This window comes from Anopheles gambiae, chromosome 2, assembly GCF_943734735.2.
Source record: "Anopheles gambiae chromosome 2, idAnoGambNW_F1_1, whole genome shotgun sequence".
NCBI lineage: Eukaryota > Metazoa > Arthropoda > Insecta > Diptera > Culicidae > Anopheles > Anopheles gambiae.
Window position 1 is genome coordinate 112,285,873 of NC_064601.1, and position 23,666 is coordinate 112,309,538.

General features: G+C 46.3%; 1 protein-coding gene across 21 annotated transcripts in view; it reads left to right on the plus strand.

Moving 5' to 3' along the window:
* LOC1269967 (kazrin) overlaps positions 1-23,666 on the plus strand; it is a 63,373-nt gene that overhangs the window by 24,107 nt on the left and 15,600 nt on the right. For 14 of the 21 annotated variants that reach the window (XR_009765160.1, XM_061647421.1, XM_061647433.1 and 11 more), the window contains 11 exons: positions 3,894-4,058; positions 6,708-7,197; positions 7,296-7,514; positions 7,612-8,100; positions 8,163-8,303; positions 8,386-8,473; positions 8,545-9,108; positions 9,184-9,347; positions 9,424-9,585; positions 9,693-9,837; positions 23,500-23,617. Coding sequence is in view for 20 of the 21 variants with exons in the window: in XM_061647421.1 (XP_061503405.1) it covers positions 3,894-4,058; positions 6,708-7,197; positions 7,296-7,514; positions 7,612-8,100; positions 8,163-8,303; positions 8,386-8,473; positions 8,545-9,108; positions 9,184-9,347; positions 9,424-9,585; positions 9,693-9,837; positions 23,500-23,617 (2,745 nt within the window). In the remaining variant the exon portion in view is untranslated. Of the gene's footprint in view, positions 1-3,893; positions 4,059-6,707; positions 7,198-7,295; positions 7,515-7,611; positions 8,101-8,162; positions 8,304-8,385; positions 8,474-8,544; positions 9,109-9,183; positions 9,348-9,423; positions 9,586-9,692; positions 9,838-10,617; positions 12,435-23,499; positions 23,618-23,666 lie in introns of those variants that run through there. The other 7 variants (XM_061647429.1, XM_061647430.1, XM_061647427.1 and 4 more) reach the window with 5 other exon arrangements.

Sequence of the window (23,666 nt, forward strand, 5' to 3'; positions counted from 1 at the left end):
TTTAAATTAAATGTTTGGAAAGAATTCTAAGCAAATGAAACAAAAGACAATGAAGACAAAAGAACTCTTTTAATGTAATAGTAGACACTGTGAACAAATACTTTAAAACAATACTTTTAAGGGATAAGAAAGCCAAATACTGGAGATCCTAAAAACTACATTTCAAAAGTCAAAGTTTGCTCAATAAATATAAACATTGAATATTAATTCCAATTTGAATAGAGTAAGATTATGTCTAAAAGATTCATTAGGTAAATGGATGAATATATCTTCTGTTTAATGTCACAAACATGATCATCTTACTTGAATTTTCTTAAACCATCTCTGCACAACAAAACGATGATGTAAAACAAACCGCAAAAATGTTCCATAAATATCCTTGAGCCAGGCAGTTTATCCATTCGTTCTTTTATCCACTCCCTTTTCTCCACCAACCAGTGCAATCAATTCTCATCAAACTTGGCCAACTTTTAGCGAGCAACAAAACAACGCTTTTTCGTTCGTGCTTACTCACGCACATCGAGCATCTTGGAGCGCCGAGCCCGTTTGGCGAACAGTTTTGTTACATTTTAATTATTTATTCAACCTGCTGAAGTTGCTTCTGTCACTCTCTCTCACACACACATACGCACAATGTCCAGGTAGACACTGAAGTTACGTGTCTTTGCACTATATTGATCATTTGACTTATCGGTTTGCTCGCCGAACGAACATACGAACGGTTTGCAGCCTCCCCCGGAAGGTCGAAAGCGCTTACGCATTCAACACACGCAAGACCAATAAATGTTCGACCAGCAGCAGCATCATTATCATCTTATGGATCATGTAACTTACTGCTGCATGATGTCAGGGGGGGAAGCAAAAAGAAGCAATAAAAAAAAGAAACAAACCCATTTCAATCTTCGGACCAAAGTCCCGCGAGAGTTTAGCGGGAATGCTTCGGCAAATAATCCCCCACCAGCCCAGTGTGTCAGGTTGGGCGGCTGCGGTATGAGTAAGAAAACAAGATAAGGATGCTTCCATTCCTACACACAGTACGCCTTGAGATAGAGTGAGAAAACCCGGGAAAATCCATTGCGATTTGAGCAACGCACCGGCACGATACGAAAGCCAGTGGGATTGTGTGATACGTGACTTTAACAAACCGAACGAGAGCAAACAGCAACAGTGGAAAATGACAGTTTTCCACGAGGCTTTTGCACCTTTGAACCCTCCCTCTGTGCTGCGGTTGTGTTAATATAATTATTTTACTATAAAATTTTCAACCCACCATTGCTTTCAACGTGCCCGAAAGCAGCGAAAAGCTGAGAGATGCTGATTTATGATGCTCACCTCCGCGCAGCTCTCCAACAACACCCACCCAGGCAAACGCCCAGGCATAAATCACCCACGCTCGGTAGAGAGAAAGGGGACGAAGGTGGAGAACACTTTCCACGCGGCTGTATCCCTCCACCACTCGGCGGAGAGCATTTTAATGTAACCGTAACCGGGGCCGGATTGCGGTTGTACAAGGGCCACTAGAGCCTACGCAAATGTCGAGCATTTACACGGGGCGTATAGAGCGACTTTCGCCATCAATCTTTACCTCTCCATGTTCGGTCCTCTGTGGCCAAACGGGGTCACATCGAGTGCTCCCGGTATCGTCTTTCAGCGGGCAAAAGGAGCAGCCACAGCAGCAGCAGGTCAAATGGTGATTTTTGATGGTGGGCCCAAGAAAAGAATGGAATGTTCGTGTAACAACCCCCGCCGATGGAAAGGCCAACGTCGGTTTGGTGGATTGAACATTTTGTTAAACTTTCCCTGTAATGCCGGTGCATTGTTGTGCATGGATTTTCTTTCAAGAGCGAGAGACTTTGGCAGAAAAACGTCCTTATTGGGGAACTCTTTTATTACGCCGTACCTACTTAGGGCTAGCCTTTCTTTGTAAGTGGTTTTAATGTATGTAGCGTTCTTTATGAGGGATGTATGTTCGGTTGAGAAAGTTTTCACTATACCACGTGGAACGGCACTTTTCCAATGGAAAGTGCGAGTCATTGAAAGGTTCTAGGTTCTTGTTGGAAATTGTGTTTTAGTTTCCAGGTTTAGTTTACTTCAGATTTCTTTTTTTTAAAGCTTACTTAAAGCTAAGGCATTTTGGAGTTTTTATGTCTCTTTTCTCTTCTCTTTTTTTCACATCGAATGCGTTCATTCAAGCGAGCTTTTAATTTTGCTTCCGAAAGAAAACATAGCATCACATTTCATTGGCTTTCTCGCTAAAAAGGAAGCGTTCTAGCAAAGCATCAGGTCCAAAATCAAAGGAAACAATATTTAGCACAAACTTGCAACGCACACACACACCAAGCAAGAAAGCATCTCACATTCCGTCCTAAATCAAACCTCGAGCGAAATATTAACGGTTGGTAGTACGGTAGTAGCTTCAAGCACGCCTCACTTGGTGGTCGCAATAAATTATTCGCACGAGGCAGCGTTTGGAATTTCCTTAAATTAAAACTCATCTCCCGGACACACACATACACACACCGCGATGCACTGGGCGAGCCGGAAGGCACACAAAACGGAAGGTAAATGAGTGGCTGTTCGTGCAAACTAATAAAAATTCCTTGCACGCCGCCCGTTTCTTATGCACTACTGCTCGTTTACGTCCGCTCGTCATTCGGCTTTCGGAATGCTTCTTCCCCAACATAGCTCATACATTTTACAGTTGCAGCTAGGTGAAGCACAAAAGTCGTACAGTGTATTCGAACAAGAGTGATGAACGGCCGGGAGGGGATGGCGAAGGAAATTCCGCTCCTCATGCTACATGCTGAGCACCGTGCTCAGCCTCTGCTGCCCTAATTAGAATCGATTCCCACTGGGGCGGACCGGTAGTCCCCAGACAGCATCCGGTGGGATTTTGCGATCCCACATTGTCTCCCTCCTTCTGTTTGTCAAAGGAAAACTTTCTGTGTCTAGCGATGGAAACTGTGTTGGCTCTGTGTGTGCGTGTGTGTCGCTGTCACACAAATCATCCCAATCGCAATACGTTAAGCAACAGTTGTAGTTCTGTTCAATGCATGACATGACAGAAACTTTTGTCCCCCTATCATCTTGGGGGAAGGAGAAAGGATTGCACAAACACGAACAAACAGTTGGAGAAAGTCTACCGAAGGGAAGCATAATGCATAACTTTTGCAAAAGTTTCATCATGAAAGTTCGGTCACCCGTGTCACATGTGTCTGCAGCTATGAATTGTGTGCGTGTGCAGTCCCTGACAGCAACGAAACGTTGACAGGTATTGCGACTAAAGCAGGGGATTATGCTGTGATATGAAAGTAACTTTAATTAGAACTACGAAGGAAATAATTGCGTTTCCTGGTTGAATATTTCGATGTGAAGGACACCATTGTAAGAGGTCGTACAGTGTGATGACAGTCCGAGTAAACGTGTAACCTTACTCGGCATCCTGCGCCCAAACGTTATGCAAAATATGTGCAGTACGCCTAAAGTTATGCAAACAATAAGCAAACTGCGATAACATGCAACCTTTCCTCACTTACAACAATAGTCAACACGATCTGTGGTCTTATTTCTTTGTTTCACTTTGTTTGAAAGACAATTTTCATATTTTTGTTATAAATCTAGTTATAAATCTTCCTCGTTTAAGAACAGCACACACACAGACATACAGACACACACACAGTTAAATGAATGAATCCCCTTTAGCTTGGGAATGTTCGCTTTTAAATTAGACCGTTCTCGTTCCTCAATGGCGTGGTGGTATCCGTGTGGCCATTTGTCTGTGCTCTTGTGTTCTGTGCTTCACGGTTGTAAAGCTTGGTCCAAAAACCCCTTTTTTCGCAATTTCTCACACTGCTCACTGGCTGAACTAACTAAACCCTTTCGTGATCTTCCAGACTGCCATCAACGATGACACAGTGAACTCTTTGCTGCGCCTGGTTGGAATGCAGTTGAACGGCACGGCCGGCACCGTCACAATGGCCGCCGCATCGGAACCGCCCGAGCCGCCGCCGCGAAACCCGGACAAGATCAACGCATCGCTCAAGCAGCTCGCCGAATCGGTAAGTAACAGTGATATAAATTTAAGTCCAATTTCTGAATGCATGTAATACTGACATTTTATCGAATCGGAAGTTTCATCAACATTAAATCAAGCTAACATCCTTACAATTAAAAGGATCAACTGCTAACCACTTGAGCGTTGTGAAACTTCCCAACGGCAACCCCGGTAATCAAATCAATGTCTGCACCGTTACAAATCGTTTTCCCATTTCTAAGAGCGAGGGAACTCCAACAGTACCAACCTCCCGTTCAGATTCTCCAATGAATGCTCGATTTCACCCGGTGTCTGATTATGCGACTGGCATCACAGCTAAAGGCATTACCATCTCCGTCAGTCAGACGCGCCCGCACAACAACTTCATTATTGTCCCTGTTGTTGGGTGCAATGTGCCCGCGGGTAATGCTGCCTTAAAGCTGTAACTCCGCGTATCTGTCTGCTGCAGATGACGCGATCCCACGGATCACCACCGAAACTTGCACGGGACTAAATCGTTCGTACGATGCTCTTTGTCCCTGCTTACCGCTGCCCTTGCGCCCTTGCTTGTCTGGTAATAGCTAAAGGGCCCTCTCAACTCATCACTGCAGCGTAATAGCGTTTGAAGGATGGTTCGTTCCAGGAGGTGGCATTTGGTATGAGTGCGGGTAGGATGATTTTAGTTGAGCTAAAATGCAATTACACTCATCACCGACCGACCAAAAAGTGGTTAAAGTTTGCTTGAAGGTTTAGGATAACCGTGTGCAGCTTCGGTTCGTTTTTTCGCTCAACGATGTCCCTCACAGTCATTTACTAATGATCACGTGAAGCGTAAAAAAGAGGAGTTAAGAGTTACATTTGTACATTAAATGGAAAAAAAATATATTGCTGTTTAGAGTCACCTTTTTTACAATTTTCTGCTTTTTTCATTGATATTTCCACACATTATTAAATGCTCAATAAAATGTACAAATCAACTAATTTCCAATTTAGCGTTGAAGTAAAGTTAATTAAAAGTTAGCGCTTTTCTACAATTTATACAGTAAAGTCATTCGATAATGTATACTAATGACCTTGAAAATAGACGCTTTAGTGCCATAACAGTTAAAGCAAACCCATCAGAGCGCATTTCCAATCGAACCATCGTCCCGCTCGCTAAAATATGGTCCAACATTCTCTTGCCCACAGTTAGCAAACACGTCCTTACACACACATATAACATCAAACGATTTAATTTACAGTCCATTGTTGTCGTACTGTTCTCGATCCGTACACCACGATCGAGCAAGCACCGAAATTCACAGCCAACGAGCAATTAATGCTAATTTGGAGCGTTTATTTGTTGCGCCGCTTATCGCTCGCATCAACGTCCCTCCCAAAAACCGTCACAGCCACATTTCTGGAATGTTTTTGGTAGAATGATTGGCTCGGGCGAACGTTGGGCAACCTTCCCAGCTCTCTGTTTAAACATGCACACACACACACATTTGAGCGGGACTGAGATTTATCCAAATCTGCCGACGAGCGCATTAACCTAGAAACGCAAGAACGCGCTTGCCAACGCTGGAAAATAACACTGGCCGCTTTCGTCCTTGGCGTGGATGTGGAAAATTGTCGTCAGTGGGAAAATGGACCCTCTCCGTGCGGGGTCTTTGTACGATGTGCGTCCCGCAATTGCACCCGCCCCCCCGTTCGCTTGCGCCGATCGAAATCGATGCTTCGCTCATTATCCGAGACTCGTCGAGATTTGGCGATCTGGTCGTACTATGGCGAGCTATGAGGAAGAACACTCGGAGCAATCAGACAACGGACGGCTGACATTCCGTGGAGAACAATTCCGTTACCATCAGCTGTGTGTGAGTGTCTGTGTGTGTTTGCAAATAGGGACGCCGGTCACAGCGCAGCCAACTAACTTCAATTGATAAAATTTACATATAAATTAAACTGCTGTCACAAGCACTGGTCCCTCAAACCGTCCATTATTTGCTTCGGTTGCTGTAGTCACGTTGCACTCCACGTTTCTTCCCCACTACCAGGTTGGTATAGTTTTTCCTACCCCGTTTGCTGAAGAGACCAAATACCCCGTAGTGAAAAGCTTTCTGGTGGCAGGAAATTGTTTTTTTTTCCTGTAGTGTTGGTGTTCCTTTTTCTTCTTGCCAGGCTTGCAGTGTGTTTCCGCTCCCGTTTCGTTCAGTTGGTGATTTGATTGACGATAACGGTGGTTCTTTTGCGGAGTGAATAGTAGCCCGTGCTGTGGTGGCGGTTTGCGTACGGCTTCGTCCGTGGAAAGCGTCCTCTAATTTGATCGCTTTGTTGTTGCGTATTTACTCATTTGCACCTCGGAAACGGATTTTCGGTGCATCACAGGTGGTGAACAACACGTGCGTGGTACAGTAAAGTAAAGGACTGGGCTTAAAGTATGCAAAAGAGTTGACTTAATGCAGCTGTTTATTTGAATAATTTCTTGAAAAATGATTAACCGTTAACTCTGAATGATCTTTTTAATACTTGGAGCAAGTTTAAAGCGTAAAACCTAACAACCTACAGCAAGCCCATGTGGAATACTATGAATAAGGTCACACAATAAATAATCCTCAAAAATAACATCAGTTCCATTCGCTCAAATCTAACCCCCGTACTTTCCCTCTCCCTTTTTGTCATCCCCATTTACCAGAAAACACGCTCCCTGGACGCCGCCGACAAAGCCGGAGCGCCGAGCACGACCACGAACGGTGGCCGCCCCTTTCGACCGATCCTATCGCTGGACAATGCAAAACCTTCCACCAAAACGTTCGACATACCGGAACGTGGCACGCCCACGTCCGCACCGGCCACCGCTTTCGGCACCGACCACCAGCCGGGCGCACCGGAACCCGGTGCCAGCACGAGTGGCAACAGCAGCAGCAGTGCGGCCGGCACCACCCAACGACAATCGAACCAACCGACTCTATCCGGCTCATCGTCATCCTCCTCCTCGGGCGAGGCAGCAACGGCCAATGGGACGGCAACGGCCAGCGAAACCGCCGTCCCGAATGCGTCATCAGCGAGCACCACCACCAGCCCGCAGGACAAAGCGTCCGGTCAGGCGAAGCAAATCAGCCCCACGCTTGCCGCTAGCGAGCCCGGTGGTGATAATCTGTTCAAGAATGGTGTCAGCGATCTAGGTACGTTGCCGGTGGTCAATTATACCACCCCTCAGCTAGCCAGTGTTGCCGTTTCTAATTATAGTTTCGTTTCTATTGCGCCCATCATCTCCATCTAGAATCGCCACAAACGACCAAAATTCGGCTGGAGAACGAGCGGCTGTCGGCCGAGATTACGCGGCTGAAACGACTGTTGGAAAACTCACCGGACGGTGCGGTCGGTGGAATTGATCTGCTTTCGCAGAGCAACAGCTTCGAGGTGCACGCGGCCGACGACAGTAGCAACCGGATGGAGAAGCTGGAGAACGAGCTGCGAATATCCAAGGAGCTGATTCAAAGTGCGTGACCTTTTCCAGTTCGATTTGTTGTGGGTTTCAGTGTTTTAAAGTTTTCTTGATTGATTCCGTCCTGTCCTGTCTGTTTGCCTTTCGCCAGGTTTAAAGCTCGAGCGCAAAAAGCTCCGCGCGGACAAGAACGATCTGCTGTCGCAGGTCAAGCAGCTCTGCTCCTCGCTGCAGGACAAGGAGCAGGAGCTGCGCAACTTCATCCGCAACTACGAGCAGCGGATACGCGAGTCCGAGTCCAACTCTGCCAAACAAAGCACGGAGCGGGAGCGGGAAAGATGGTCCCTGCTGAAGCACGCCCGCGACGAAGCGGAACGGTCGATCGCCCTCGCGGCACAGCTGAACGCACGCGACCTGCAGCTGCAGCGCACGCAGGAGCAGCTGCAGGAAGCGCGCCGCCAGCTGTCCGGCTGCATGTCCGACCAGGAAAGCTTGGTGTCGGCGGCCCCGCTAACACCGCCCTCCGGCCTGATGGCACACAATGCGGTGGCACCGGCTTCAACACCGGGCGTCGGGTACAGCAACATCAGCGGGACACCGGGGGACCGTGGCTCGTGCAGTGCCGATTCCGGCGTGAGAGGTAAGTGTCTGGTGTCCTTCCCGCACACCGTAGTGGACGAGTGTTGCCTTATCAAACACCAGACTTTGTTGCAGGGAGTAGCGACCGCGAGAGTGCCGCCGGAGATCTCAATCTGAGCGATGGGCCGTGCGAGAACGGACCGTGTATACAGGTGGATTCCGACAGTGTTTCGCTCGTGTCCAGCCATCACAACGTGTATCAGTGTAAGTGCATGGAGCTGCTCAAAGCTGCTCATGTCCCCCGCTGGGTAGCTGCCAAATAAGCCCTCCTTTCGCCTTCTCTTAGATGGAACGCCCAAAGAACGAAGCCCTACCCTGTCGCCCCTGAACGCCGGCGCCTACTCGAGGTCGGTTGACAGTGCAGCCCTTTCGAGGTAGCCTAGCTGGACTGCTGGTTACGCTTCGCTTTCACCGCATTTCTAACGATAAACTTCCACACACACAGCTCTTACAGATCGGTCGAACAGCTCGGCTCACCGGTAGACAATGAGAATCAAACGTTCGCCCGCCGGCTTCAGCAGCAGCAGTCAGCGTCCGGAGCGGTGCCCGCTGCCTCCGGCAAGGCGCAAAACACCGGACTGACGGGACGGACCGGTCGCGGTGGTACGTGGGGCAGCATATCGCGCGTCTTCGCCCGCAGCCGCAACCGCAACAAGAACGCACCGATCGACACCGAGGCCACCGACTTCCAGTGGAGCCCGCTGACGGAGGAAGGGTACGCGGAGAAGCTGCGCCTGCTGCGGGAAGCCTCCTCCATGCCGATGGAGCGTTGGCGAGCGTCGCAGGTGCTCGCCTGGCTGGAGGTGGCGCTCGGTATGCCCCAGTACAGTGGGCGCTGCGCGGAGAACGTGAAGAGTGGCAAGGTGTTGCTGGAGCTGAGCGATGCCGAGCTGGAGACGGGCCTGGGCACAACACACCCGATGCACAGGAAAAAGCTCCGCCTGGCGATTGAGGAGCAACGGCGACCGGAGCTGGTACGCTATCCTACGATCGGGCAGCTCGGGCACACGTAAGTAGAATGCGATGTATCAGAGAGAGTAGCTCGTGCTCACAGGAGCTTGTTTCTTCCCACCCGTAATTGCAGCTGGGTTGCCTCCGAATGGCTACCAGACATTGGACTGCCACAGTACGGGGAGTCGTTCATGCACTCCCTGGTGGATGCTCGCATGCTCGACACACTGTCCAAGAAGGAGCTGGAGAAGTATCTCGGCGTTACCAGGAAGTTCCACCAGGCGAGCATAGTGCACGGTGAGTCCCAACACTAGCTTTCCTCCAGTAGCACAGTAGAGGCCAGCGCTCTAATGCTGGAACTGCTACATTCCAGGTATTCATGTGCTGCGCATCATGAAGTACGACCGGCAGGCGATTGCGATGCGGCGCCTACAGTCGGAGAACGTCGACACCGACCCGATCGTGTGGACCAACCAGCGCTTTATCCGCTGGGCACGCTCGATTGATTTGGGCGAGTATGCGGACAATTTGAAAGGTAAGCTCCACGTGGCACGTGCTGTAAAAATCTCATTTCCGTTCCATCCGTAATCTCTTGCGTTGTTTCGCTTCAATCTCTCGCTCTTGAACAAACCAAAAAAACAGACAGCGGCGTTCACGGTGGGCTGGTCGTGCTGGAACCGTCCTTCTCCGGGGACACGATGGCGACGGCGCTTGGCATTCCACCCTCGAAGAACATCATCCGGCGCCATCTGGCAACCGAATTTGAGGCACTCATCCTACCGGCAAGGTAAGCGCTCACACACACACACACACACACGCGATCAAAAACCTGTCCATCATTTTGGGTTTTGTTTCTTTCTCGCTCTCTCTCGTTGTTTTGTTGTTTCGTGCGGAGACTGGAGAGCATTCCGGCTCTGCAGCCCGTCAAGCCCCGTTTTTTGGTGTTACGTTTCCTAGCCTTTTCCACTCCCCCACTCCAACCCCTTGTCTTCATGTCCATGTGCCCCATTTACTCGTTCATTTTCGCTCATCCCGTTTTTCGCCTCATCGCCAGTGTCATTTTCAACCAGAAAATCGCTCTCATATCGTCCATTTCTACTCCGATCGATATAATCCAGCCATTTGTTGATAAGCTTGTGATGTAATATCGTGCCAGCGTTTTGCTGGACGCTCGAAAGTTTCGCCTTAAATCTCAAATGTTTCTCTCTCTCTCTTCTTCTCTTTCCCATTTTCTTCCCAAAATTCCTTATTTTTTCTATTAATTCGTGCCAATGAAAACAAAACACCCCAACAAATGGTTACCACTGTACCACCGAATACCGCCACGTACACTTTTGCTTACATACATGCCCAACACACCCGCGTGCATACACAAACCCACTCACACGTGTATCGTTTATTAATGGAACTCTTGAAAACTCTTTGCCGGGGAATCGGATACGTTTTGAAAAATGAATTAAAAAAAAACACAAAATTTTTGCCCACTTTTTGGGACACAAACCCTGTGGTTGGGCCGGGTGTTGGAATTTTGGGGTAACGCACCGTACCGAACTTTCGCTTTCGCAAGGTACGTGATCTTCTGCCAAATGGAGGAATACCCGATGGACAGCGCGCGAGCAACTTCCACCCTGCACAAAGGCTCGATTAGATAAATTACCACACGCACACTGGCGAGCGTTTCGGCAGCGCGTTAGGCGAGCGGAGTTAGTAGCAAAAGCAGCAACGCCAACGCAACCCACACATCCTGTTGCGCGCTGTGTTGACGCACAGCACTATATAGTGAACGAATCGATTACCATGTTTATTTTTGTTTCGGGGTATAATCAACCCTTAATCAATGCTTTGCAGATGCAAAACCCCGCGCAGGCAAAACTTAGAAAAAGGAACCCGCTAGAACAATAATAATCGTTAGTGTCACCGAGCAGTTTGCTTCCCGTTTGCTGCTCTGGAGTTGCGCGGGCTAAGCGGAAAAAGGAGCGAGCGAACTTGCACGCAAACCCCCTGTGTCTATATCTGTCCTTTGTGTGCGTTTATCGGCAGCTAGTGCTGGAAAAAGGGCTTTAATGTGCTGCCAATAGCTCTCTCTGGTTGATTTTTTAGCAAACCCTCCTCCCCCCAAATATTCCCCTTCGTGCTTCTCGAATGGTAGTCGAGATCTCCAATGTGTTTAATGTGCCGCGTCAATCGGGTGGCATTCCCTCTTGTTGTGTTTTGTTAGCTAAACGCGAATGGAAAAGCGAATTTTTTAACGACATCCAAAAAAAACGAACAAAAAAACACTCGACAAGCTTTTAAAATTCCCAAATTAGGCTAGTGAATGTGCAGCGAAGAGACAAGGTTGAAAGAGAGAGATAGACAGGAGAGAAAGAGAAGAATGAAGTTACAGAACGAAATAATAGTCAAAAAGAAACAAACGCGATACGCGATATACAAAATATAACTAAAGAAACGCCAAACTATTCAAACGAATTATAGAAAACGATATACAAACACACACACACACACACACACACACACACACACACACACACACACACACACACACACACACACACACACACACACACACACACACACACACACACACACACATACACTAACAGACCCACACAAACATACAAAATCTTATGCCATTGTACGGAATTTTCTACGTAAGAAGATTAAAACGAAGAAGAAGAAGAAAAAGCAAACACATAATCAGATACACATATACAACACAACCGAAAACTCTAATAAAAGCTTACTTCGTGGAATAAGTCGATTAAGACAAAACAATAATACAACGTCAATGTTGAAGAGGGATAAAGGAAACTTAACAAACTCTTGCCGATTTAAGAAGCATGAAACGGGATTTAAAAATACAAGCACAACTAAAGCTAAGACTCTCAGTTTTTTATGAAAACTCAGTAATAGTAACTAAAAGCAAAGATAAGTAAATTAATCTCGACAAAATACACAATCAAACACGCACACACACACACACACAGACCCACCAAAGACACATACAAACAACGAGAAAATCAAAAAACCCAGTTGTAAGAAAGACGTTTTTGTAAATCAACAAATATCATGTGCACTTTATCCCCTTTTTTGTTTTGTTTTGATTTTGCTCTTTCCTTTTCTCTCTCCAAATCGAGCAGATAGCAACTAAACGACTCAAATCAAACCAAGTAAAGGGCTAACTTGTTAGAAGAAATGGAACTATTTATGAGGCAAACAAGCAAAAATCAACATCACAAAACAACAGCAAACGAATAGAAAATGCGCGCGTACACAAACACAGCCAGACAGACACACGAACACACACAAAGTGCAAACACAGATGACACAGATGAATAATAAAGTATTAGTTTCTGTACGGTGCGATAAGCTCGTCGTTCGACAGTTTATTTTCGTTCGACTGTTCGATGTTTCTCGAAGAGTTTCTGTTCTGTTTTCTTCTGTTTTGTGTTTCGGTTCGGAAGCAACTTTTATAGCTTTTCGTTAGGCGAAGGCGACGCTCCGGCAACGTGTCCTTGCAGGCGGCAGGTTCGTTCGATTGGTTTATCCCACTTTTTCCCTCATTTCGGTGTCTCTTGATGTCGTTCGTTTCGGTGTTTGTTTAGCTGCATACATTCCTTCCTTCATTCTATATTCACGTGCGTGTGTCTGTTTATGTGTTTGTGTAGCTTATGGTTATGTGCTTTTTTTATTGAAAGCTTTCAGTGGGTTCTTGTATTGCTTCATTCGGTCTCGTTGCTCGACCTGGCTGGCTTTGGTTTTGTTTTTCATGAATTGATGTTAATTGTTTTTGTTATTCAAAATTCATTTTCCCTAAAACTTCGCTACTGAGATTAAGGTTCTCTTATTAATACAAAATTGATTGCCGTGTTTGCATAACTTTAGGGGGTTCATTGCTCACATAGCTCACATATGAGAGCTTTTCGTTTTAAAGCGAACTTTTTACTTACTTAGGTGTCGAACGACTTAAAAAAGAGTTATTTCAATGTAAAAGGCGATCTTTTAAGGTAAAAAGCCCAGGGAAACGAGTGCACCCAAAAACATACTAACATTTTACATGCCAAATGGGTTACTCCGTTTGTATTCATCAGCTCTCGATGGTTTTCCTATCCATATTAGCCAACTCTTAAACGCCACACTGGGAAATGGGATACCAGTAGTAACATTAAATTGAGCAGTGAACTATAACCGGTACAGACAGTACCGGGAGCACTGTCGGTAAGGGTGGAACAGTGAGAATCGTAACATCTGCGGCCGGTAAGCTTACCGAACCTGGCAGGCTTTTAGTTTTGGTCCTGCCTCGGATGAATTGCTCACCCCGTAAAAGCCGGATAGCGAAGGATGCTGTGAGCACACACCCAACTCGTCGGGATGAGCACGTTTTGTGAAGCGTAAATGACAACGGACGACGACGACGACGGCCGGATGACGACGATGGCGCACTGTCACAGCTAACCATCATCGTCGTCTGTCAACCGGTAATTGCTTTAGCAGCACCGGCCCGGCACAGCACAGAACCAGTTGGCGTTGGCGCAGGTGTTGATGGACCGTTTGCACATTCGGGCAACAAGCACCGTCCCGTTTCTCGGCCGCTCTTTAGCAGCCACCGTAGCCTGCGCTCTGCAGGCAGGCAGGCATGGTCAGAGCATGGCCGGTGAGCTGTTAAGCCGCCGCTCCCGAAGGACCATTGTCACGTGAATGTTTGTAATGGCATGCTTGTTATAATTTTTACTACCGCAGCCCGTACCCGTACCCGTGCCGTTAATGAGCAACATTCAACGGTGCAAAGTAACAGGAACGCGTCCTCTTACGTACTGCTCTTGTCCGACCGACAAGGCAAGCAGCAAAATGGCTGTCGCGAAATAAGCAAAATGGGTAGGAAGTAGGGAATTGTTGAACATAGTTTGCAGGTTTAAGTCATTCCCCCTTTCGAGAATGATAATGAGAGGTGAAACGGGCGAAAAAAAACTAAATGCCTGAATGCACACCCACCTGTAACCGTGCGCCCGGAAAGCACCAAAGCACCGAGTGTTGACGATTTCTGTAGCTTATGTTTTTCGAGTGAGTTAACACCGGATCCCTTTTAGCCAAGGCTCACAGTAGGAAGGGCTGTTCTGCACAGCTTCAAATAAGAAAAAAAACACCAGACGTCCATGTTGTACATAAAAATGTTCCCTTTTTTTCATCCGCTTCATTCTCATACCAAACCAGCAACATTGTTCAGCCATCGTTTATGCTGCCACTGTACCTCAGTGCAAATTATAACAATGAAGGGACAAAAGCAGCAGCACACACCACGCACACGCACAAAAATTATGTTTATCGCTGGCCATGATAATTAATCGGCTTTGCTGCACTGTCGAAATTCAATAATGTACTGTGGCACGATCTCTTGCGGCCCACGGTGGTGAAGCACGTGATGCATTTTTGATGCATGATTGACACTTTGCCACCAATTGCGATCGATTGCTTGTTGTGTATCTGTGTAGGTATTTGTGTGAGTGTGTGTGTGTGCGAATGTGTGTGTGGAGAGAAAATTAATATCTCCACCTTCTGGCCGGTGTGAATGTGTGGTGCATTTTTCATTAATCTCGGCGTTTAACGTAATTGAACGATTGTCGGCTTGCGGGCGTGCCGCGTGTTTTTTTTTGTGGTTTATTATGTTGCGTTGTGCAGCAGTCGTATGGTTTGTGTGGTAGTGTCGATAACAAAGGGTAGTTTATTTTGCCTTTTTAAGTATGTTGAGTCAAATCAAACTCTTGCTTTTATCGACATTTTATTTAACTATAGAGATTCTACTGGAGCCCAGTGAGCGCCTAAAGCTATGCAAAGCAATGTTATAATCTTTAAATTGTACATATATTTAGGCGCTCTCACATCCTAAGTACAATCGGCCTAGAGCCAACAGTTAACACAAGTAAATGTTTTAAAGCACCTTTCATCGAACACATACTTTATGGCAGACAGCAAAAACAAAACGAAAGACATCGCTCGGGCATGAATTCTGAAAACCTGCTCCCAACAGCGAAAGCTCGTTCAAAAACGTGCCAGACGTAAAACAAACACCAAGGCGCCTTGTCAGCTGCACACATTCCACACACTGAAATATGCAACCACCAATGGCGGCTCCCGTCGATGTAATAAAACCGACAGCCAAATCAACGTACGACCCACGATGCCCTAATGGACGTCCCGAGTCAGCGGGCTTGACGTCGGGCATCTCCAGCACTGGCTGCATTATTCAGCCCGGTCTAGCCCGGGTGTGCTATGGAGTGAGTGCATCCTTTGCATTTGAAAAGCGAGTTTTCACATTCCACTCATCGATAGCGCCCAACCAACCCGACTTCAATTCGTTCGTTTCGAGATGCATAACCAAACGCTGGTGTACCGTTGCAGTATGGAGGGATTGGAAAAGTCGCCTTCAATAGTAATGGACATTACGTCTACCTAAATGCTGCTTCCTAGCTAGTGGCCTCGATGGTATGTGATTATTCATTTGCAAAAGCGATGCTTTTGAGAGTATGGTCCTGAATTATAAATTCCAAAAAACCGCTATCGTCTCTCCTGCGGTTACTTTTCGATCCCTCCCTTGCACCTCCAACAGTGAGTAAGGAATTTTGCATTTTCCTCCACCTAAACGGAAAGCGTACAATAACTGCCATCGCACACCTGGACCGGCGTCCGTTCGTACGGTGTACACACTCAGCCGCCACTGTGAGATGCATATTTTACATATTTCAACTATTGACTGATCTCTGAACACTGTGACGGTGATGGTCAGGCCTTGCTTGGGGCCGCCACACATACGCCAAGCCGGATATGGTTCGTCGAACTTGATTAGTTCGTATATTAGCTCATTAAATTCGTTCACTGCACATGAAAATTGCCATTTTCGATTGCTATTTCCGTCCATTCGCCGTTTGCCATTCCGTGATCGATCGGTCGGACACTACTGCTGGAAGCCAGCCGGTCCAGCGAGCAGCTAATGAAATTGTGCACACCGATGCCCCGAGCATCGAGATATGGTCCCCATCGCTTCTCCGGACCGACAACCGGGTGAATGGACACGAATTACATTAATTTGCTTCCTCTCCCCGGTGGCTCATGGCACTGTGTTTCGATGTTCCGTGTTTTCCACCCCTTGCAATCGAGTTAAATAATCATTTTAGCATAGCTTGTGATAAATTGAGTTTGCTTTGCTTTACAACAGAGCACACAGCTTGGCTGGTAAACATTGGTCGGGTTCGAAGTGAGTTCAAATTTTAACTAAAATTGATCTGCAATGTTTATTTTGCCGATTGAGTTGTTGTGTTGTTGTCCACAGTGTTGCGTTGAACATTATAAAAACACAATCAACCCAAACCCATTCCGTCCATTATCTTGAGGCTCTATAAACTTTAATTCCTTTTCCATTCCATTATCGTCCAGAAGGTCTGCACGCTGCCTCCACTTTATAATGTTTTAATGTTTTAAGAGCAATCTCGCCCGCAATTTCTCCATAAAACGGGCCCACCCTTCTTATGCTCGTTCTCCACAGAAATCTGTTCTCGACGCCGAAAATGTTCACAAACAAATTTAATAATAACCTCAGCTCCACTGTCACGTTCCCGTGCACGACAGGATGTTGCTGGCCGGCACAGCTTCACCGATCGTTTTCGTGCGAAGCGCCAAAAGAACAAACATGCCCTGCCCCGTGCACTACTTTCCTGTCAGGCAGAAGGAAAGAGAAAAAACAGCCCAACAAAAACGCTTCCCAGGAGAACGATCTCCCCGCGCACCGACCCACCGAAAACAAAAAACCACTCAAGTTCGCTCTCCCGAAGCGTGCTAATGACGTACGCAAAGGGCAATCAAAAGCGATGGTCGCGTGTGCCAAAAATAGAACGCATAAAACGGTACACGGAAACCCGAAACCCCGTGTGCTTAGACTGGGGACCCGGGAGGCGTAAACCGGAAACCGGTGTGGTGTTTGAAGGCTTGCGGTTCCCAAATTTCCAAGAATTCGCCTAAAGGGAGAAAACATTGTGTCGGGGGAGAATGCCAAAGCGATGGCTGTGATTTTAGTCACATTTCCGTGCAAGATGAGCGTTCGTAATCTTTGATGAAACAACAACACGGGGTAAGAGCTTTTTTGAGGAGTTTGTTCATGAAAAGGGGGTGTTGGGAGATCGGTGTCTGAGTGTACGTGCTGCTGTTGGGTCAGAGTGGTAACAGAATTTTATAGTTACGCGTTTAGGTACATGTTGCTCTCAGATCTTATATTGATGAAACAGGTGTTCGGAGCTCCATTTGACAGCAATCTATTAAAGGTTGGAGAGCTTTGTGAGTGGGTTGGATAACTCACTATGGAATAAACACTCACAGCAATAGCCGAGAGCTCACTATTAATTAAGCGCTTAGTTTTGCGTTTCTTGAGGAATTGAGGACCTCAGAGAACATACAAATGCAAACGATGACAGGAACTAGACAAAAGATTCACCATCAAGTCTGTCCCTCAATATGTCATATAACCCTTATTGGGAAGATCACATTTCACTATCACTCTAAATCCGATCCGATGCGTCACATTATCGCTGTTGGATCAACTAATAAAGCTTCGAAAATTGCTGCGTTCCAAAAGCTCCATTCCCTCTCTCGAAACTACAGCCTCATCTGCAGCAACCTTCATTTTGGGGATGATTTAAGCGTTTTAGCAAACTTTTGATTGGATAAATTAATGGCATTTACCCACACACACACACACACACACACTCACGAGTGTCCGGGGACAGAAGGCGACAACCGGTCCGTCCGCACGAGCCCTGTTGATATCGCACTGCCTCATCAGCCCATGTTCATCAGTTTCGGGTCAAAGTTCAGACAACATGTTCAACTATCACCACAAGTCATCCACAACAGCGCTCGCACACACACACACACCACGTCTCGTGGGTAGCGAAAAGCTGTTTGCTAAATGTTTAATGCTAAGTATGGCCACGGGCGTGATGTTTCTCGCACAACTTGACGGCAAAGACTTGTCCTCCTTACCTGAGGCCGGTGCGGGTGTTGTTGGCGAAATTGAGTTAAAGTTAGCAAGTCGTGTGGCGTCGCACTGAAGGGTACTGGAGCGATGGATGCAAAAGCGAGCGGGACCCCGATTTACTATTTGAATCATTCCGAGAGTTGTGTTGAATTTATAGCTCCGTAGCCACCATCAAGCTTACCAGGAAAAGGAATGTTTTGTAATGTACTTTTGGAGGCACAGCACAAAAAAAAATGTGTTGATGTTTTCCGTTGAGTGAGAAAACTCGTCCCAAAGTTTGTCGTTTTCCACTGCTTTCCTTAATCCAGTGACCCCTTGGATGAATTCAACTACCTTTGATTGTTGTTTTCCTTCCGCTTAGCATGAGATAACTCGACTGCATCTGAAAAGGAACATGAACAGAACAGAAAATAAAAGGAACTAGCACATAAATTCTTTCGAGTTCTTTCTTATCTTTCTACAGCCGGGTAAGATGTGCCCCCGAAGAGTTATGGACAGTTACCTTCACCGCGCGAGAGTGAACAAAAAACCCAGGCAAATTGGATAAAGTTTTATTTCCCATTCCTTTGCGCTGTTACGCGCACTTTCTTTGCAGTCTCTTTTTCTTTCAACAAATTACCACGGCTTGGGCTTGGATCGTTTTCTTGGACATTCTCGGCGCCTGCTCTCGTTAGTTCGCGAGTAAGCCCGTAAACTGTCCATTTGACGAAAGTGCTGCGAGCGGTGCAAAACTTGTGCAGCAAATGCAGCTCATCGTTTTGCCTTAATTCTGGACCATTCATTTTCACCGGTCTGCCAACGTTTCGGTGACGCTTTTGCAATTTAAATGCTTCTTTGCGAGCGCACACGGAACCATGGATACTTTGGAATGGCAGAGTTAAATTTCATCACCACCACCCAAACCTATTCAGCCGCTGTACGGGAATGGTTCCCACGAGAACGATGGCGAGGTGAAATGGAATGTCGAAACATTTTTGCTGTAACATTCCAACCAACTCCAAGTCTGCGCAAGCATCCCAGACTGACGAATGGTGACTGACTGGCCCTGGTTGAGTTATGAGCCCTCTGGCGGCATTGCGCTTTTCATGAACGCGCTCGCAACGACCCATAAATCGGTCAAACTGTTACACACCCGGGCGAGGGAACCGTACTTTCTTTCTCGTAAACTTTCTTCGTCGCTTAAAAACACAGCACTAAGACTGGCACGGCGACAGTGTCCGGAGGGCATCGTAGAAGGTCATAAATCGCGGAGCAGGTCGTGCTTCGTTTTTTTTTCGTTAGATCCTTTCTTCGCTCAGTGATGCAGAAATTGCGCGAACTCGCGTCCCTTTCCCGGTTGCATAAGTTACCGTATCTTGTTACGTACCGATACTACCCAGAAGGATCCCGAAAGGGTAAGAATTCTTCGTCCTTTCAGCCTTCATCGGTCGCTGGGCCACCCGTGACCTAGCATTGCTCGAGCCTGACGACTTCGGGGCGTTCAGTCTCAAAGAGTCGAAGAATATCGCCCGTAAATCATAATCCTAAATCGCTAACCTATGCTAACATTGAACTCGGGTGTGGCAGTGGAAAGTTTTATTCCACCGCGAAAGATAACTTTTCTTCTCTTAGCGCGTATAAGTGTGAACAGCGAACGAAAAGTTTTCTTCCCCCAGTACAAAGGGAACCGCGAAGCAAAGCGGTGAAGGGGAAGCGAAGCAAAATATTCGCACATGTGTTCAACTTCCCAGCTGGTGCGTGCTTCGGAAGCAATAAAACTAAGGGAAGGTGGGGGATGAATTTTCCAACCCACACAGCCGATCGAAGCCGCCGGCGAGTGTCACCTGTTTCGTGAGGCACCGAAATACTGGCCTGACCTTTCGCCTGGCGCACAGACAGTGTGGTGCGAGGTGTCTGGTTTGGTCGTTTTTTTTTTGTGTGCCCTGGGACATGCCTATGCCGTTCGTGCATAATTTATAGTGACAGATAATAAACGAGAGCGTGTGTATGTGTGCTTCTGTTGCGTTATCGCAACAAAGTTTAGCCCACCGTTAGACTAAACCCCTTCAGCGGAAAACGTTCGTGTGTGGTGCATGTTTGTTGTAAAACAAAAACGGAAATGCAATTTGAAAACAAAAGTTATATGAGATAACACTGCGGTATCAGGCGAAAAATAATAGGGCAGTAATAGTGTTTAATGAATTGGTTTGTGTACATCCTTGCTTGTGTCACGAAACATCATCAAACTGTTGAATTCATCGTTCGTTCAAGCTGATGTTTGTTATGTTAAGTTCAATTGAATGTTATTTTTTACTAACCTTCATCGAGTTTGCGTAAAAAAACAATACACTGCCTTGGAAAAATACAGATGCTCAACGAACTGTATGAAAAATGCATTCAATTCATTTTCATGTGCAAAAATGAACACTGAAAAAACACCCATTTGCTTCATATCAAACAACAACACAAACTGTCGCATGGCAACTTTTGTTGGTGCGTTTTTATTTTCAAACTAGATGCACTTTCGAGCATTTCACACTGGATCGACTAACAGCGCTAACGGACCGAAAAGAGCACACACACAAAAACAATATCGAGTCCACTCTAATCTAATAATGGACCGCACCGACTATGATGGACGCACCACGGGCGAATGTGCATGTGCAAGATAAAGAACAAAATACGACGTGAGTGTGTTGTTTGATCCTTGAAATATATTACCCGACAACACGCAAATGGTTGTTGTCGCCGTTTTTTTTTTTTAAACGGAGACGAACCAACCAACAAACAGGTGCACGAGTGCAAACCGTTTTAAGTGCACTTGAACCATTTCAATAAGCCTTATTGCTTGCCAAGCGTTTGGGCCGGGGTTTTCTACTAACTGTCCCCAAAACGCTAGCAAATGACCAGCGCCCACGTCTGTGATTTACAAGCATCGTACTCGCAATTATTGCGATCGGTTTTGTGCTGCAGTTTTGTGGCCGGATTGCTTTTCATCTCACCCGAAAGGGGTGCGCATATGCACGTGACCGAGCATGAGGACGACTATTGGCTGCATCCAGGTGGACACGGTTGCTGTACCAAAATGCAAATCGTTTACCGTCTGCGTGTGTCCATGTTTATAGTTGAACCTTCAATAAGGATACTGCATCGATGTGCGTTTGCGAGTGGATCAAAGGAAAGTGCAGGTGCCCATGATGTGCTCTATGTGTATGAGAGCTTATACAGCAAATATAATAACGTGCGCGGATCATTTCGCAAACGAAGCTGCTCGATTTTGCCTCCCAAAGGGACAGCAGCCGCAGTAGTAGCAGCAGCAGAAGCAACAGCACCGTAACGTACCTCTCTAGCAGCCTCGGTACTACAAGGGCACATGTTTATTGAGCATAACGAAGCATGTTTTTGAGCTCCTTTCGTTCGGTCGGTTTGTGAGGTGAGCATTGCGATTTGTTAATCGAGTTTATGAAAGCAAACGAACGGTCCTTATAAATATCACTCGGAAGTCGTGTGCGATATTTTTGCAATTTATTATTTATGATGTATAAAGATAAGGTTTTCAGGCTGTTTAGAGGAATGTTTATTGAGGTGCAAAAGATGCTTTTGAATACTATCCAGCTCCAGTGGGAATGGTGGAGGACGTTATAAAGAGCTTTCGGGCTTCTTCAACGATTCATTGCGTATGGCATTATCCTTGGCGTTTGGAGCGCTCTCCATGCTTTTATACTTTCGACACACCAAATGTTCCAGTATGTTGAGTTACCAGGAACTATTTTTACTTATTCACTCACCTAACGCTAACTGCAATACAGGGAAGTCTACCTTTCTCCACCATACAACATCGCAATGGTACAAAACACACATTCAATAGTAAAATTGCATCTATGAAAGCATTCACAAAAACAAACTCTTCCTGCTCTGCTCATCCTCCTTGAGCACATCATTTCATCTTCAGCGTGTGCTAGCATTAAAATGAAATCAAATCAAAATCTACCACCACCACCAAACATCCGCCAGCAATTGCGTGGTAAAAGTGCCTCTGCAAATCAAAAGCTAAGGCGCTTTTTTCCTTCTGCATTAATCCATCCAGGGGATTAAATACGGCCACCGAGCGACAGCAGCTTCTTTCGGATATTTGAAATTTTGCTTTCTTTTCCCGCGCTCGTTGAGATATCATGCATGGCGCATGCTAGCGAGGCAATGTCTAGTCGTCGTATATTGCCCCCGTTTGCATTCCGTGCCTCGAACAATGTCCGCTGCCGCTTCACCACTTTTGCTTGCTTCAGTGTATGAATTTCCATTCAAATTTGCTGCCAGCAGGGAATGTGATATACACATTCCTATCCTCCTATGCGTCGTGTGCTTCTTTGTGTAGTTTCTTACAGTCTGGAAGTGTTTTCACTTTTTTTTTGCTTTTTCGAAATATGTGAGTTCGCTATCGCTCCATCGCACATAAATTGATGCAAGTACGATGTTGTTGTTGTACCACTAAAGGTGCATGTTTGTGCATATTAGTTTCACAAAGTTCGTTCATACAGCACAATCTTTTTCGCACATGCTGTTAGTTAGCTTTCTTAAGACAAAAACTTTCGGCAAAAACTATTTGCTTTAATCATTCAATTTTCCTTCTGAATTATCTTCTTCTCACAACTTTTCTTTCGAGCTATTTCTTGTAATCTAATTTCCTGTTTTCAATTCCAACTTTTCCAACTTCCACGGAAATGGGTGAAAATGGCGAGACTTCCTCACGATTTGTTTGCCAACACTGTGTCGTTTCCACACGTTTTCCACTCATTGTTGAACCTGTTTTGTTAAACCAATTTTCTGCACCCTGTTTTCAATTCGATGTTTACATGCGTGTATGTTTGTAATATTGTATGTTCGATTGTCTGCTTTTTCTTTCCTTTTTTCACTTTCTCTTTTTTCTTCTTTCTCTCTTTTTCTCTTTTTCTCTTTTCTCTCTTTCTCTTTCTCTCTCTCTCTCTCCTGCTCTCTGTTTCTCTTTGTTCGTGCTTGCGTGATGCTTTCACGCGCATTTCTACCCTCCTTCCCATTTGTGTGGTTCGCCATTTTGTTGTGGTTTTGTTCCGTGTTGATATTTCGACAATGCAAATTGGGGCGATTGTACGAAACTGTGCAAAAATGTGTCACAAATTTCGCAAACAAAACCGACTACACCACTCGCAAAACCTGTAATTCTAACAACAACAAAACTCGTTTCACTTACATTTGAACACATACGATTGCAACAACAACAACAACAACGCACACCCACACACGCAAATGTACAACACTACGCGGAAACACAACACAATGGGCGGGCGCAACTGATCAACGAAACCAACCACATACACACAACCCGTACACTAACGCACACCGGGATCGTTAACGTCATGATTGCGCACGGACACTGGTGGATGGATGGATGAAAACTTCCCGCCACCGAACCAGAACGACCATGGGACAAGGGATACGAACGGGCGGCGGTGCGGTCATTCCGATCGCGAGCGGAATTGGCATGATGGCGGGAGCAGCGGCTAGCGATCGTCGGAATACTGGCAGCTTGCGCGTAAGTACATCCCACGCTATGATTTGAAGGCTTTATCCCCGTTAAACCT